The following is a 16,161-nucleotide window of genomic DNA, read 5'->3' as shown; positions in this document are numbered from 1 at the left end:
AAAAAAGTGACTGTGCTAAAAGGAAACCACCAAGTTTCTTAGGAATTTATGAGCAGTTCCAGTTTCGTTTTGTATTCAGAATTGTTTCATACTGAAAGCACTTTGTACTCAGATCTGACAATAAGCATCCAAACAGGTTTGTTCAAAGCATTATACAGTATTATTCTTTTAATTGCGCACTAATTTTGGATTTATGCCTCCTTAGGGCATTATCCAGCCTTGGATTCTAAACTTGCATCTACTAGAACTATTCCACATTCATGAAACTACCAAGGTGCATTTTCTTAATTTCACCATTTTCTTAATTTTCATCAGATTCATTTTAGAAGACTTTCTCTAGGGATAATCTAACTTCTGCAGAATACATTTCTTGTTCACTTTATTCCATTTACATTTATATTCTGTTTTTTAAAAAAAACATCTGCTCACGGTGGAGGTAGTCAAAGACAAGCACCTTGAGGAATTTCCATCCTTGCAAAAACTTGACAGGATAAAGCCTGATTACATGGATTTAAGTTGGCACTGCATTGTGCCAACTGAAATGTGGGAGTAGGAGAAGACATCTTTTCCAACATAGATTATTCTATGACTCTGTTAAACCTCATCAAACTCACTGAATACGTATTTTACTATTACACTGTGTTATTTGCATCCATACTACAGTTAATCTCTTCTACGTTAACATTTATGTGTAGCCATATCACATGAAGCTATTCTGAACTTCTTCTAGAAAAACTCCAATGATCTACTTGCCATCTGTCAGAAGTCCAAAGTTTAGATAACTGACTTAGATGATCTTCAGAGATCCCTTCCAAACACAACAATTCTGTGACCCATCTGATGGCAGAGCTCCATACATCCCCACTCATTCAAAGGGCAACTCACTCTCTTTACCTTCACGGCCTGTCCTTCCTAAAGAGTCTATCACAGCACTCCAATGGTGTGAGCTATCCTACCATGTCTCTGTGATCCCACTCAGGTCATAGCCCAGTAGAACTCTGCACACAGACATCTGTAATTCCTCCTGCCTGTTCCACAACTGTGCGCATTGTGTACAGGCATTTCAGGGAGGCTTCCAAATGTCTTATTCCACAGATAGAGCATGAGTGATGTCACTTCCTTCTTAACATGCCTATGCTTGCCATTTTTCTTCTGTTCTGATCCCTGTTGTATCTTTTCTAGCCCTCTCTGACCACGGATTCCTTACTTGTTTGATGAAAAATATCTCCCTCTGCTGCATCTAGCTATCTAAATTTCCACAGGGCTCTTGAGACTTCTTCTGCAAAAAAAAACCCAAAATGTTTCCTCTTCTCTTCCCACCTGGCAGAAAAGGTATCCCACAGTAATATTATTGCCAATGCCTCCATCTCTTAGTTGTTTTGCACTAGCTCTAGCTACAATAGTGTTCCTTCTTGTGTTCCTTTTCTGGGACAGAAATCAGTGAACTGGCTTAGGCATCTCCTGGACCCAGAGACACCTGGCAGGATCTTAACAGGAACAATCATATAGAGTGCCAGACCAGGGAAATATGGGATGGGAGAGGGGGAATTAGAGAGGAGTTGCTGCACAAGCAACTTCTATGGTATTTTCCTGGTTTTCACATATTTAGATGGTACACCATTGGTATTTGTCTGTCAAGGATATTTCCAGCCAGAAGGAAAAAGGAACAGACATTAAAAACCCTGCAGGTCTAATAGTAATTATTCTATTTTTTCTTATCATTAGTTACACTTTAATACAATTGTCAGTAGCAGTAGGAATAATCATATTCTTCAAAATGAAATGTTTCATTGAAAAATTTGTCCAAGCTGGCTCATAATTACATTTTTTTTAAATGAACGGTTTCTGAACTTAAAGACCAATAAGTCAATTTGACTGTGCACACAAAGCAGGCTTTTCTTAGCTATTTTGGGCCTCTAAAGTTGTTTGTCCATTAAAAAGCAAAATGCAGGTTGCTGAAACCAAGTCTGCTCTCAAAAAAATCACAAAACACTGAAGTGTCATGCAAGAATTGTTAACCAAGGGAAAAATATTAAAGTATGGTGATTATGTTTTTATGTTAGATTCAGGAAGGATTTCCCCTTACCTAGTTCTCAGAATCCAAATGGGTCTTATTTTTGTTTAGATATTCTGCCATCATGAGCAGGCACTATTTATGCCATAATACCTCATGGCATTGTGAGGGACCACCATGGATGCCTTTTTCCCCGTACTCATGAAGTCAAGAGAATTAGTTTATACTAAAAGCCATATTTATATTACGCAACTTACAGTTCGGATGTTAAAGAACACAGTGTTATAGAATTACAGATTCAGAATCACATAATCATAGAATTACAGATTGGCTTAGTTTAGAAGGGACCTTACAGCCCATCCAGTTCCAATCCCGCCCGCCAGCTCAGACTGCCCAGGGCCCCATCAAATCTAGACGTGAACATCTGCAGGGATGGGGTATCCTCAGTTTATCTGGGCAGCCCTGTGCCAGGGCCTCACCACCCACCAAATGAAAAATGTCCTTTTAATCTAAATTTCCTGTCTTTTAGTTTAAAACCATTTTTCCTTGTACTATCACTATTTGACCATGTAAAAAGTTTGTCGTATTTCTGAAGAGAAATTCAAAGAACTTGCATGGAGACAACAGGCCTTTTCTCATCATCTGCTAGACACAGCACTTTTCTAGTGAAAGAGTAAAATCTCTGGCCTCCCATCAGCCACTAAGGAGTTCAAGCACTTGTCATTTTGTATAATAGGGGGGCTCAGCTAAGAAAATTAAAAATATACTTATATTCCCCTCATTTTCTTGTCTTACTCATCTAGCACTAGCAACAATAACAAGCAGTTCCTGTTGATTGGTGGAGTTTGATGAAGACATCTTGTGTTTTGTGATACTGAGCTCACACTAACAGTACTGCCTTGTGAAGTGTCATACTAATTTAGAAGAATTTTCTTTTCATCTTGACTTCACTATGTGGGAGACAGCTGCTGTGGTTTCAGAGAGAAATTTGAAAATAAGGAGATAGTCTGCAAAGGACATTATTTATGTGGTAATATGAAACCACAAGCATGTGTAGGGAGGCAGTGATTTTTCTACATATGGTCCTCATACTTCTAAAGCCATTCTTGCACTTAAGGAAAAACCAAGAATTGCCTTCAGTGACAAGATAAAGGCTTCAAAAAAATGTGCTGAGAAACAAGAGAGGGTGTCCAAGTTCATATAGCATTCTTCCAATGAATGAATGACTTTAGAGTTAGCTTCAGTTACACTTTAGCTTAGATGTACCAACCTTCTACTACCTAAAGCAGCTTGCTGAGACATACTAAATACCTCTTTGTATTAGCTAGATTGAATTCTGCTCACAGTGAAGACATGGGCCAGAACCTGCATTCCCACCTCTGGGACTACAAAGCACACTCATTTAAGTTAAACAGAAAAAATAAAGCAGGAGCCCAGTGAGATTCCGTGTTTTCACGGTTTATCTCTGTGGGAGACATTAGAGGCTATTTGAATATCTGAGTTTTCCAGAAACAGCATGAGCAGTCCCCACACCAGACACTGACATGTCAAAGACGGGAAAAATAACGATAATTAAAAAACAAAAACCAAAAAAACCCAAAATGTTTTTATTTAAAAATACAGTTATGAATGGCATTGTGATAAATAATTTTAATCTGTGTGACAAAAACAACCAAAGAGCAATGAACTTGCAAAATGTAACACAGCAACAGATTAAGAAATGCTATCTAGGAGCATGTTCCATCATCATTTCTTAAGTAATAACAAGAACATATATTTCACATCCTAGCAGTGAGAAGGTTCTTCTTCTGTTTCCAAAATGAACAAAAGGGCAGTCCAAACTGAGACGTGTACTTCTTGAAGGTCCAAAGAGTTGTATTATCCCCAAATACTAAATCAGAAGAATAACAATCACTTACTAATCAAGTAGTGCCAGCTGTATTACAAGGAAATTAAAACCTCAAAACAACCTTTTTTCAGAGAAAGAGATGAATAAGCTCAGCAATATATAATAATTTCCAGGAATTTTCTCATAGTCATCAAGAGGGTTACAGTATCCATTAAAAAAAAATAGCTGAAAGTGGCCTGCATTTTAAGGTCTACAACAGAGACAGAAAATGTCCTGTATTATATAACATCTTTTCTTGTTGCACTCTTATCTTCTATGTATATTGAAAAAATTCTTCACAAGCTTGAAAACAAAATCACTGCAGTGAACTGAGAGTTTCAACAGGAAGAAAGTTCAGAAAATGGACTGTTTAAGGATGAGCTGTGAAGTTTTTTATGATCCTAGACCTAAAGTGCTTTATCTTCAATACATTTTCAATAGGATGTGTCCTTGAAAGTGCATAAACGTCAGAAAGCATAAATGTGGACATTTAAATAAACCTGCCTGTACTTAGTTGTATAAAAAGAGGCCAGAATCTAGGGGCCTATTATGCTTTGATAATTGCATCTTTTCCCAATTTACAGTAATATGTAAGAAGATTTCAACAACAGAATAAAAACAAAAAATGAGTATCTACACAGACAGACAGAGCAGAGAACATCAGGGCTGTCAAATCTTCCCCGCCAATGGAAAATCTTCCCCTTCTTTCTCTAAGTCTTCTCAATTTGTATGTCTGCAAAAGGAAGAATTATATGAAAAAAAAATCAAACTTCAAAAATATAAAATAACAGAGCATTTATTCGATTTGTGTCTCTTTCTCAGAGGTACCAAGAAAAAATCCTTTCATATTCAAAACAAAAGATCAAAAATAATAAGAAGGTCAAACAGAAACAAAATGTGATCATGGTAAGAAATGGTAGTTTAAACACACTGGAGGTTAGTGTTTGTACAAATGCAGTGAAATGAATACAACCTAACAAATACAGAGAAATTGCTGTGACTTAGATCATTGCTTCTTTTAAAATCCAATACAGTGCCCCATCTGTCATTCTCTCTGGCAGGGTAACCCCAAGCCCTGGCTGTTTTGTTCAGAGATCTATACATGCTTGCCTTTCTCTAGTTCTACAGTAGTAAAGTATTGCAGGGAAGGATTTGGGAGGCAATTTAAGTTCTTTTAAAAGTTAGAGAGAAAGTAAAAGAAAAGCTTCAATAACTTCACCCTGTTTTGCTATGCCACAGTCTGTTTCATGAGCTTCGAAGACTCAGTTATTCATTTTCCTGCTTTGCTGAGACAGAATCTCATAACTTGTTAAAGTTTGAGTGGCAATGATGAGCTAAGGCCTCCCTCCCCACTATCATCATCATCATTCCTCCAGTTGTGCTGTCAAGACTTCTAATGGTCATTAAATGTGAGGATAACAGATGATTCGCTCTGTGTGAAATTTGCCACTATTTTTACCGTTATCATTTATGCTTACATTTCAGCTCTTCATCTTCAAAAGAAGAACCTCTGCAGTCATGCACGTCCTTATCTTTCGACACTCCTTAAAACAAACCACACACACAGATAACAGTCAGCACAGATAAAACCATTCATGCAACGATAAAACTTTGTTAAACTTGTCTTAGGGCTTCCAAGAAGCGTATGACTTAAATTAGGAAAGATACTAATATCAAATACTGTGTCTGTTTTGGACAAGCATTTTTAAAATAGGTTTTCTTAAGGAAAAATCTTAACTGTCTGTATGGACTAACTTGCACAGAGTAGTGTATTTTAAAGTGGTCTTTAAAGAAAGCCAAACAACATATAAATAATAATAAAAATTTTAAAAAGCCATCAGTAGAGTAAAGTATTTTAGTCTCTTTTCTCTATGTAGGTATTAACTCTATTCCTTTTCCTAAAAATAGTGTCTGAACAGGAGGGAATAAAGTGTCACTGCCATCATTAGAGAATAAATTCTCAGTTACGGATTTTTTTAAAAAATTATTTCCATAAGACACAACTGAGCTAGATTTATGCCACAGGTACATACTTGCTATATGAACTGATGATTTTGCCAGACAAGTCCACAGTCCTTATTTGCTCTAGCTAAAGAAAATAAGAGAGAAAAGTCAAAATGAAAGGAAAATACTCATTTTAGATCTAGTAAGGGCTTAAGCACGCTTGTGGGAAGGGTGCTCTTAGCATAGTATAGTCACTGGTTCTCAAAATTCTCCACCTCTTCAAGTCTTCAGTGCTCACAGTCTGTCAGTTTTCCTTTCTATTTCCTTTCTAGTCAGTTTGCAAGCCAAAACTCAATTGACACTATCCATTAACATAACTGAAATGTAATTGCTCAAATGTTTTCTCGTTATATATTTTCACCTAACATTTGAGCATGTTGGGCAACAGAGAACAAAAAGGGAATCACCTTCTTAGTGTATTCAGTGGGAAACAAGCCCATTTTCAGAAAGGCTCTGCTCTTGAAGAGTTGCCTGTCTGGTCATCTAGGTTAACTTGAGTTTTAAAAGAAAAATGTTGTCAGTACTATTTTAGCTTCTGAATCAATTCTTAGTTTATGACACTTACGTACATACAACATAATCATGTTAGTCATATATAATCGTGTATACTATCACATAGACAAACATGTGATTAATAGTACTTATGCAATGAAGGAAATTCCCAACCTTTGCTGAAATCCCCAGACAGGAATCTTCTGAGAATTCAAGGATATTGCTGTCCCCTCTTCCACTTTCATGTTCTACTCCTGTTCCTATCATGTTCCTAGGAGTTTATTCTTTGGAACTTAGGCTTATGTACAGCCTTTATGTAGCCTGCCAGTGTTACCCACAAGCCTGCTAGGCTTCACAAACACTTTTCCCAGGACGTTTCCATAGTACCTGTGCAGGAGATGAATTTGTGACCAGAAAACTGAATATCCACATTCAGTTCTCTTTTGCATTTATTTTATGGAGTTTGAAAATGAAGGCTCAGCGTAGTTGTTGTTGATACATCTTTTTGTGTCGTTTCCAGCCAGAAATGAGAGCTTTTTCTGACTTTCACCAGGGAAAAGAGAGCTGGCAGACAGGAAAATCACAGTCCTATTATACAGACTGAGAAAGCACATGTCTTTTGGTGTACAAGCTTTTGAGAAGACTCTTCAACCTGTGAATTACTCCCAGCTTAATTTTATGACAGCTACCTATTTGCATCTACTATAAGATTTGAGTGATTCAAAAGCAGCACTTAGTTCTCTTTTTGTTCAGTTTTTTGGAGCATTTCTGGTAACGTTTCACAGAGTCACGTGGGTGTGATATTATGAAGCTGAAAATACTGTACCAATGCTCCCCATACTCTGTCTATTCATACAGCTTTACAGTATATATATTTATATTTATTAAAATTACAGGATAAAATTTGCTATAATTAGAGGATAATTAGAGGAAAAATTCTGGCTAAGCAGAGAATGTTCAGCAAATCACTCTTTTCCACATTTTTAAATGAGCTCCTATGGATGTTTTGAGGTCTGCATGACTTTACAGAATGTGTTAATATGAAAAGCAAAAAGGTACCACTGATACTAAAATCCTTAAACAAACCCTTCTTCTCCCAGGGAAGCAGAAGGATGATGGTCAGGGCAGGAAAGTATCTATTTCAGGTTATACAAACACATCAAACTTAAAAAAAAAAAAAAAAAGAAGAAGAAGAAGAAGAAGAAAAAGAAATAGTGCATGAGCATGGTGTTGCTTAGATACTTTACAATTACATCTTCAGGACTTTCCTCTGGCTTGCTAGCAAATAAAAACAAATTAGCACTAACACTTAAGCTGTTTTCAACTGTGTGATGCTGATACTATCCAATCCAAGTCAGTCAAGTGAGCAGAAAATGTGAAAAACCTAACAAGGAAATGAAACAAGTGGTACCAAGCCACAGTGGGAATATCTTGTGAAAAAAAAACAACTTTCAGACTGAAGACTGGACTGATCCCTTCATATGTAATGTATCATTTTTTACAGTATTTTAACAGGAATGAGGATGTATCTAGAGTTCATAGATCAGATAATCAGATAATAGATCAGTATAGTAAAAAAATGCTAAGAAACCTGAAGTGCCCTATTTATTCTGAGCATTCAGAATAACTTTTATTTCTGGTAAGTTCATAAACCATGCTTTGATGCTTCAGTACAATTTTGCATTAGTCATATTGTTCTACCTATGAGAAGAATTAATAGAGATGCATAATCAGATGACCTGAGTGTGGTGGGCAACCCATTCCACTCTGCTGACCTAACAGGTCATATTGATTGAGTCAGATAAAGAAAAAGAAAGAAACAATGTGGTGAAAAACAAGTAGTTTCATTGTAAAGGATCTAAGGAGTGTTTTTATGATCTCATCTCACCTTTGCGAAGATGAATCAACAGGAAACATTATAACAACTTAGATACACAAAAATAAATATCTTGAATGTACCTTTCCTTATACAGACAGTAATTGACATTGATCCAACGAGGACACTCACAATGAAAACTGGCCAAAAAAAGTGCCTGCTCTCAGTCCACAGCACGTCATCAGCTGAATCTTCAAGAAATAGGAGTAGATGAAAGGCATTGCAGAATTACATAAGCTTCTCCCCTTTTCTTTCATTTTCATTATTATTTTTATGATGATAATTGATGTGATAACAGCATTTTAGATTCTATCTGAGGCTGACGTGCATTCGTACAATGCATGTACGAATGTTATATAACAAATATTAGATAAACATTATCTAACAAATTCCTATCTGTCTTTGCTTCCTGCATTCCATTGGACAGTGCCTTTCCGTCCGTCACAAATCCTGCTTATCACCAAGGTACAAAGTTTTATACCCAGCTTAGTGTCCTTCTGACAAGACTAGAGGAAACAGCTGTTTGACAAAGTAGAGAAGGCGTCATTTTGTTCTGGTAAAACTTTGAATGCAAAGGATATGCTGCTTCCTCAAGCCTGGATGCCTTTCTTATCAGTACTGAACTTGTCTTTTCTCCACCCTTTGAAAGGATGGCTTACCTTCCCTAGTCTCAGTTCCTGCTTCCACCCTGTCAGTCACAAAAAGCACAGGCATTTTTAGCAAGATGTTGAATTTGTATATGCCCACAGCCAAAGCTGTCATGGCAGGAAAAGACAAGGTTTTTCAAATGTTCAAAAAGACCAGGTTGTTGACAGAATCATTTCTGTCATATCATAATCAAGACAGAATTTTTTTTAAAGCATGCTTAATTTATATGAGTCTCCTTTCTGCTCATCAAGTGATACGCTTTTCAAATAATTGATCTTTTTTTGATAACAGTTTAACACTCAGTTTTCACATAAGATGCATAAGAATAAGTTGTATAAGAATAAGTTGTATAAGATTCCCACCTTTGAATTAATAGTTCCATCCACAGACGCATAACTACAGTGTTGGTACAGTGGAAGCATACACAGTTAGCAAAACTCAACAGCACAGGTATTCCTTTTCAGTCTTTCCAAAATTGGATAGGAATGTGAAAGAAATAACGGCTGATTCAACTCAGATAAAATTACATAATATCTTGAAATAAATTACCATAAATGAAATTTAGAGTAGTTACCTAGTATGTACAAAGTCGCAGATGTATTTTCTTGAATCTCTTTATTCCAGAAGATGCAACGAAAATTTTCATGAGTTCTGTTTTTGATTGTGAGAGTACTCGTCACACGATACAGCTGATCACTTCCAGTTTCATAACTTGTATTTGCCTTATCAGTCAAATCCTGACACCCTCCATTTTGCCACATCACCTCAGCTTTTGGGTATCCTTCTGATTGACAAGTTAACTTCCACTCTTTGTCTCCCGTGCTTATCACTTCTTGGGTTATAGCTCTGTAAGGAGCTAAAGAGATGGAAGAAGATCTTTACCCGGAGAAAGCCAGAAGAACACCATGTATTAGCAAGATACCCTTTTCTTATCCCCAGCTTCCTGGCCACAATTTCGTGCATTGGTTTGGTTTTTGTAAATAATGCTACTGCTAGGGAAAGTAAATATTACTATTGTGTGTCTTTCTGTAATTGGGGGTACAGGGTGTATTACAGTGTTGACACAACGTTGACACAGCTATCTAAATGGCATTTACCAGACTGTTCCTCATATGCTAGAGAAATTAAGGTGAGCATATGGATTCCACCTAGACAACACAAGGTCATACAGTGATGCAATGGTCACGAGTCTGCTGCTGTCTCTGGGGAGCTTTCTTGAAATGCTAATGCAAACAAGCACTTCTGTCAGGACTGCCCCCAAATCTTCCCACAGTATCTTAGAACAGTGAACCTCCTGCAGTAGAACTCTCACCCTGAACTTTCAGATTGATGGTCTTGTAGTCAGCTCCCCCGTACTCAACAAGGCAATGGTAAAGCCCCGCATCTTTCAGCTTCACGTTGCTGATCTGAAGGAGAGACCGCCCAAAATCCAGATTCTCTTTCAACAGCTTTATCCGTCCCTGAAAATCACTGTGCTGACTTCCAGAGTCTTCCTTTCCTTTGAGGAGTACATAAACATCCTTTCTAACTTCATCTTTTTTTTCCCAGATGATGCTTAAATCCCTGAAATTCAGTTTTCCATTCACTGGAAATATACATTCCATTGTCACATTGCTGCCAAGTTCCGCAGTATAGAGCGATTTGGGAGCTTCAACTGTGAATAAAGCTGAGAAAGAATATTTGAAAAAAAACTTAATTTTCTGTTATAAGCCTTATTTTGAAAGCCGTGCTTAATCAATATCTATGATATATGTTTATATGACATTTTGAGGACCAAAAGTATCTGCCATGTTCTTGTTGAGTTTTCTTGCATGCCTTTTTGCAATAACAATCAGGGCTGTTTATGCCTGCAGACACCTGCTTTGTGCAGGTACTCAGTATGTACTAAGAACAGTAGCATGTGTGCATCCACCCCCTCAGCTTTCAGAACATCACTAAAGTAACAGGCAACTGTTAATCAACTGTTAATGCCTCCTGTGAGAATGTTCTGTTTATAGAAGTGCCAGTTCCTTTCTCCAGGGATGTTCAAGAACATGTAACAAATCCCAGACCTAACAGTGCCAATTTTGCTGAAGGCAGATAGTATCTTGCCTCCATGATGTCTATATTGAGATGCTGGCAGGGATTTCAAGCCTACATCAAAGCACTCATACTAAGCACACAGATCTTGTGTAGAGTGGAAGCCTACAGTGACCTTTTTATTTAAAAATGTTCAGATAAGTAAATAAATAAATAAACAAATAAGCACCTGCAGGAAAACAGAAATTACAATTTCCATGCTTACACATAGAAGGAAACAAATGGTTCTGTTACTTCTTAAAATTCAGCTTCTTACCATTTAGGGAGTGCCAGCAGAATAGAAACATGTGCAAAAGCAAAAGCTTTTCCATCACGTCAGTAGAACCTAAAACGATAATGGATGAACATAAATATTTGCTTATTTTCTAACTTGCACTATAAAATACAATTCACAGCCACCGTGCACAAAGAAGTGGACACAAGACACTGAATTCCACTCTAGCAAAGGCATGACAGAGTTGCATGTGTGACTGCCAAGTGAGGCAGAAACTTCCATTGGCAGGTTCAGAGAGAGCACCTGATTTTATTTCCTGTAAACACATTTGTTAATTATGGCAAAACATGAACCTTATCACTATCTGTCAAATAGTAAATGAATACTCACAAGTACCCAGTTGTTCCTACAACCCACAGCAGGGATAGTTTCTCCTGATGGGAAAAGAAGGGAGCAGTTCTCTATTCACATTCTCTGCACACATAGTGGGTGCAGTGACCTCAGTTCCCTGAAAGCTGCCCTTATTTTACTGCATTGAGCTTTGTCGCACCTGGGACTTCACAGCACTGAAACAGCAATGCCCTTGTAAAACAGTATTTAAACAGCCTACAAACAAAACCTTGAAATTCTGCCGCTTTAGTTCTGAACATGCAAATGTGTCAATTTTCCCTCAGCAATTTTCCCCTCTTTACTAACATGACTTTTATACTCCTACACAACATTTCAAAAATACAAAACACTGATTAATGTCAATTCAGACACTTGCCTTCACACACCCACTGCTCTTGCTTAAATGTGAAACTTAAGTCAGAGCAGTACTGGGATCAAACAGTAGTATATCTTCAAAGTGCACTTAACAAAAGCTTAAGCTGATTTCAATGGAAGTCTTTTGTGAGTACAGAGAACTCCACAATTTTGTCTAAATAAAACTCTCATTTGGCACATACAAAGGAAAGATTGCATTCAACTGTTCTCTAGTGGTAACAGAAATTTGCATAAGAAATTAGGAACTAAGGTAACCATCAGACCTCCTAACTCATGAAATTCTCTCAGAATTGCAAAATTTACCCAACAGTTTGGTATTTCTCTGGTTTTCAACACTAAGGTGATAAATGAGCAATATTGCTCTGAGCCATTAAGACATTTATGCCTTTACAGTACTGTGGCTTAAGTGGATGAGGCTTCTCCCAATAATATGATTTAGGCTTCCTTATTCCCCCAGACTGCTGCTGTCTGATCCCAGCACAGAGTTTGTGGATGGCGGGGTAGTTGGAGCTCAGGAAGGGAGCCCATTAAGCATGCTGCTAGGCAGGCATGAGTGGGGTTCTGCTAACAGTGACAAGAAAATAAAGACAAGACTCAAGGTGAAAGGTACATTTCATGAATGAATAATTAACAGTCTTCTTAATATATCTGGATACCAATTCACTCTTTTACCATTCTTAAAAGCAACAGCAGTCTGATTGCCCAAGGATGCCTAGGTGATGTACATGCATTAGATTCCCTCAATTCTTGCTTCCCAAGAAAACAAACCTTTTTAAATGAGATAGACAAATCTCACAGGTGTGCCTCAGCCACATTCACTCCAAGCATGGCCTGCATAGAGTAAGCCACAGAAGCTGCCCTGTGCAGATGTGCAACTTTCAGTGTTCGCCATGCCAAGACCATAGAATCATAGAATGGCTTGGATTGGAAAGATCATCAAGTTTCAACCCCCTGCCACAGGCACAATTGCCACTCACTGAGTGAGTCAGACTGCCCAGGTCCCCATCTAGCCTGGTACTGAGCACCTCCATGGATGGGACACCCACAGCTTCTCTGGGCAGCCTGTGACAGTGCTTCACTGCCTTCTGAATAAACAGTTTCTCCCTAACATCTAACTTAAATTTCTCCTCTTTTACTTTAAAGCCATTCCCCCTTGTTCTATCACTATTTGGCCATGTAAAAAGTTGGCTCCTTTCCTGTTTATAAACTCCCTTCAAGTACCGAGAGGCCACAGTGAGGTTTCCCCACAGTCTTCTCCAAGCTATGAATGACGAAAACTGCAGTACACTCAGGCTTGAAACACTCAAGCTTGAAAATGCTTTATTCATAGTGTCTATTCATAGTAGAGATCATAATGAAGAGGTCATAGCCTATTCATAGTAGAGATCAGAACTGAAACGGTGACCAGAACAAGGAGTACATGCACTACTGACACAGGAGGACACCCACGCCTGAGGATGCATCCCATCCCAGTTCTCTGTAGGTATTACTCTTAGGAGAGGAAATCAACTCCTGAGAGAGGGATGATAGCAAGGAAGCTCTTCTGTGGTTCTCAGACCCATGTCTGTATTCTGAAATTGTAAAATTCTAATTCCTTTGCTTTCAACTGCCACAGAAGAAGATAAGCTTTACTAGATGTAGAAAATATATGACTGTTACTTACAAAATTCCTCAAGACTGAGATAGTCTGCTGTGCCGCTGTACTCAATTGTTCACTTTCAGTGAGGATAAAAAAGTAGGTCCAGGTCAAATCCAAAAGCACTCAAAAATGCTCTCTGCAGTAACTATCACAGACTGCTCTGCTTCATGCCCAAGCTGGCTCAACTGAAGCAGCTTGAGACCTAAATGCCAAGCCAAATCCAGAGTCTTCTCACTGCTTTTCTTACAGAACCTGCCACAATGCTCCTTCTCTCCTCCAACTGATTTCTGATATCTGTGGATAACACTGTTCTAAAGAGGCAAAAGTAGTTGTAGCAAGAAACAGTCTTCAGGACAGCTGGCTGCACAGTTCCCTCACAATCACATGGAGATGACAAGGACAGAACTACTTGCCCAAGCCTTCTTATAGCAGAACTTAAATGTTCATGTAACTCCACTTCTTCAGGAAACTTCCCCATTATTGGAAAGTTCCCCAGCAGGGAAAATTCTCTGTTGCTAACAGTGGTTAACTGTAACCAGAGACAAAAAATGGGAAAACTAGCGCTTGAAATGCCACAGGCATATTAAGAAATGTGTCATGTCATCAGAACAATATTTAGGCAATGTTTGATCCCTCTACACTAATTCAGGAAAACTTTTTTGTGATTCTAGAAGTCATTAAGGAATACAGAAAAGAAAACAAGCACGAGAAGACAAAGAATATTACTTACATTCACCTGCTGACTGCAGTGGGACGTGTTCAACAGAACCAAATAGGACTTCAAGCCTATGCTTCAGTGTAGGCTCACCCAATTCTGTTGCTTTTGTGCATCTCAAAAAGTGGAGAAGATTGTCAGAAGAGTTTAAATGCTGTAAGACCACTAAAAAGTTTCCAGGAAATATTTTCTTCTTTAACCTGACAGCCTACTCAGAGTACCTGTCATGGAAGCAAAAACACATAACAGGCAAAATTGGTCAGAGTTGGCCTTTTTACTTGAAGCGTAGGAGGAACATGACAGGAGTATGAAATAGCAAAATGTAACATTTAAGTTCTTGTAATCTGAAAGTACTCTAGGAGGCTGAGATGGTGGATTTCCATAGTAGGAGAGACTGATGAAGGTTTATTTCCACTGGTTTCTACTATGCTTAAAAGCATGTGTTAATGACAATCTATTTTCTCAGAAGCGAAGATGCAGCAAAAAGAAACCAAAAGGGATTTGTAAAACAATGACTTTGAGACCACAGAAGCCATCAGTGTAGCCAGCTGTCAAAGTCATGAATTGTTTCCTCTTTTTCATCATTTGCCTTGAGCTCAGAGCTGGGTTTTCCATGCAAGCACATAACAGCGAAGAAAAGACCACTGAAATTTTTTTCACTGTGGTAGTCTTATATGTTTGTATGTATATAGATACCTACTGTTTTATATATATGTATCATTTACAGGATTTAAAGCATAAACTATGTGGATATAAATATAGGTATAGATACAGATGTAAAATCACAAAATTAAGAAATGTTTGAGTTGGAAGGGATCTTCAAAGGTCATCTAGTCCAACTCCCTGCAATGAGCAGAGACACCCACAGCTCCATCAAGTGCTCAGAGCCCCATCCATCCCGACCTTGGGTGTCTCCAGGGACGGGGCATCCACCACATCTCTTGGCAACCTGTTCTAGTGACTCACCACCCTTATTGCAAAAAAAACTTTTTCCTTACATCCAATCTGAATCTCCCCTCTTTTGGCTTGAAATCATTTCCCCTTGTCCAACCATATGCTCTTGTCCTATATAGAAGATATAGATGATATAGATATAGATTTAGATATACATACACCTGTAGACATGGACATAGGTACAGATGTAGATACAGCCATAAATGCCATATATATCAACTGCAGTGAGTTTTCGATTCGGTTTGCTGTTTTGGGGGGATGGGTGTTTATATTGCTCTGTTCAGGATTTTCAGACTGACATCCCAGCCCCATCAGGTACCCCCGAGTAAAGCTCAGGCCCGGAGCCGCTCGCGGCAGAGAACTGCCAGAACCACAGCGGCTGCTCCCCCCGCCCACACCGGCCTCTCGCCTACCTGCCGGCTTCTGGTGGCCGATGCCAGCGAGCTGCGGTCATCGGCCGAGGAGATGAGGCCGAAAAGCGCCGGCGACGGGGACGGGTGAGGAGGAACGGTGTCCCCACATGCGCTGGATAGAGTCGTCCTCGCGGTGCCTGGTGGCTCTGCATTCCCGAAAGCCAGGGGCTTTCAGTAAACGAAATCGAAACAGAAACTGAGGTCCTCCGGGTGGGCGGCGGCTGCCGTCGGAGGACTGGAAGTTCGACCGCTCCCGACGCTCTGCCCGGACGTGACCTGCGGAGCGCAAAGCTCCAATCACGACATCGGGTGTTATAACCTGGTACGCACCTTCTGTGCCACTATGATGACCCTAATCAACCAGGCAAAAGCAACCTGAAATCAAGAACCTTACTCGGGACATAGATGTATCAAAGAACCAAAATATTTCCTATGTGTTATAAGAACACTGTCACGCGTA

General features: G+C 38.8%; 1 protein-coding gene across 1 annotated transcript; it reads right to left on the bottom strand.

The window, feature by feature from the left end:
• Positions 1–3,640: 3,640 nt before the first annotated feature.
• LOC122164724 (programmed cell death 1 ligand 1-like) lies at positions 3,641–15,893 on the bottom strand. Its single transcript, XM_042826959.1, is given in 10 exon segments — positions 3,641–4,635; positions 5,381–5,446; positions 5,936–5,971; positions 5,974–5,991; positions 8,358–8,465; positions 9,497–9,778; positions 10,235–10,588; positions 11,258–11,326; positions 14,350–14,555; positions 15,702–15,893. Coding segments are annotated over 8 exon segments (942 nt in total). The 5' UTR covers positions 11,313–11,326; positions 14,350–14,555; positions 15,702–15,893; the 3' UTR covers positions 3,641–4,612.
• Positions 15,894–16,161: the final 268 nt, after the last annotated feature.

This window comes from Centrocercus urophasianus, unplaced genomic scaffold, assembly GCF_019232065.1.
Source record: "Centrocercus urophasianus isolate 14NV4802_14NV808 unplaced genomic scaffold, USGS_Curo_1.0 seq_27, whole genome shotgun sequence".
In the NCBI taxonomy this organism is placed as follows: domain Eukaryota; kingdom Metazoa; phylum Chordata; class Aves; order Galliformes; family Phasianidae; genus Centrocercus; species Centrocercus urophasianus.
Note: the sequence above shows the minus strand (reverse complement) of the source record. Positions and strands in the feature narration are given on the sequence as shown.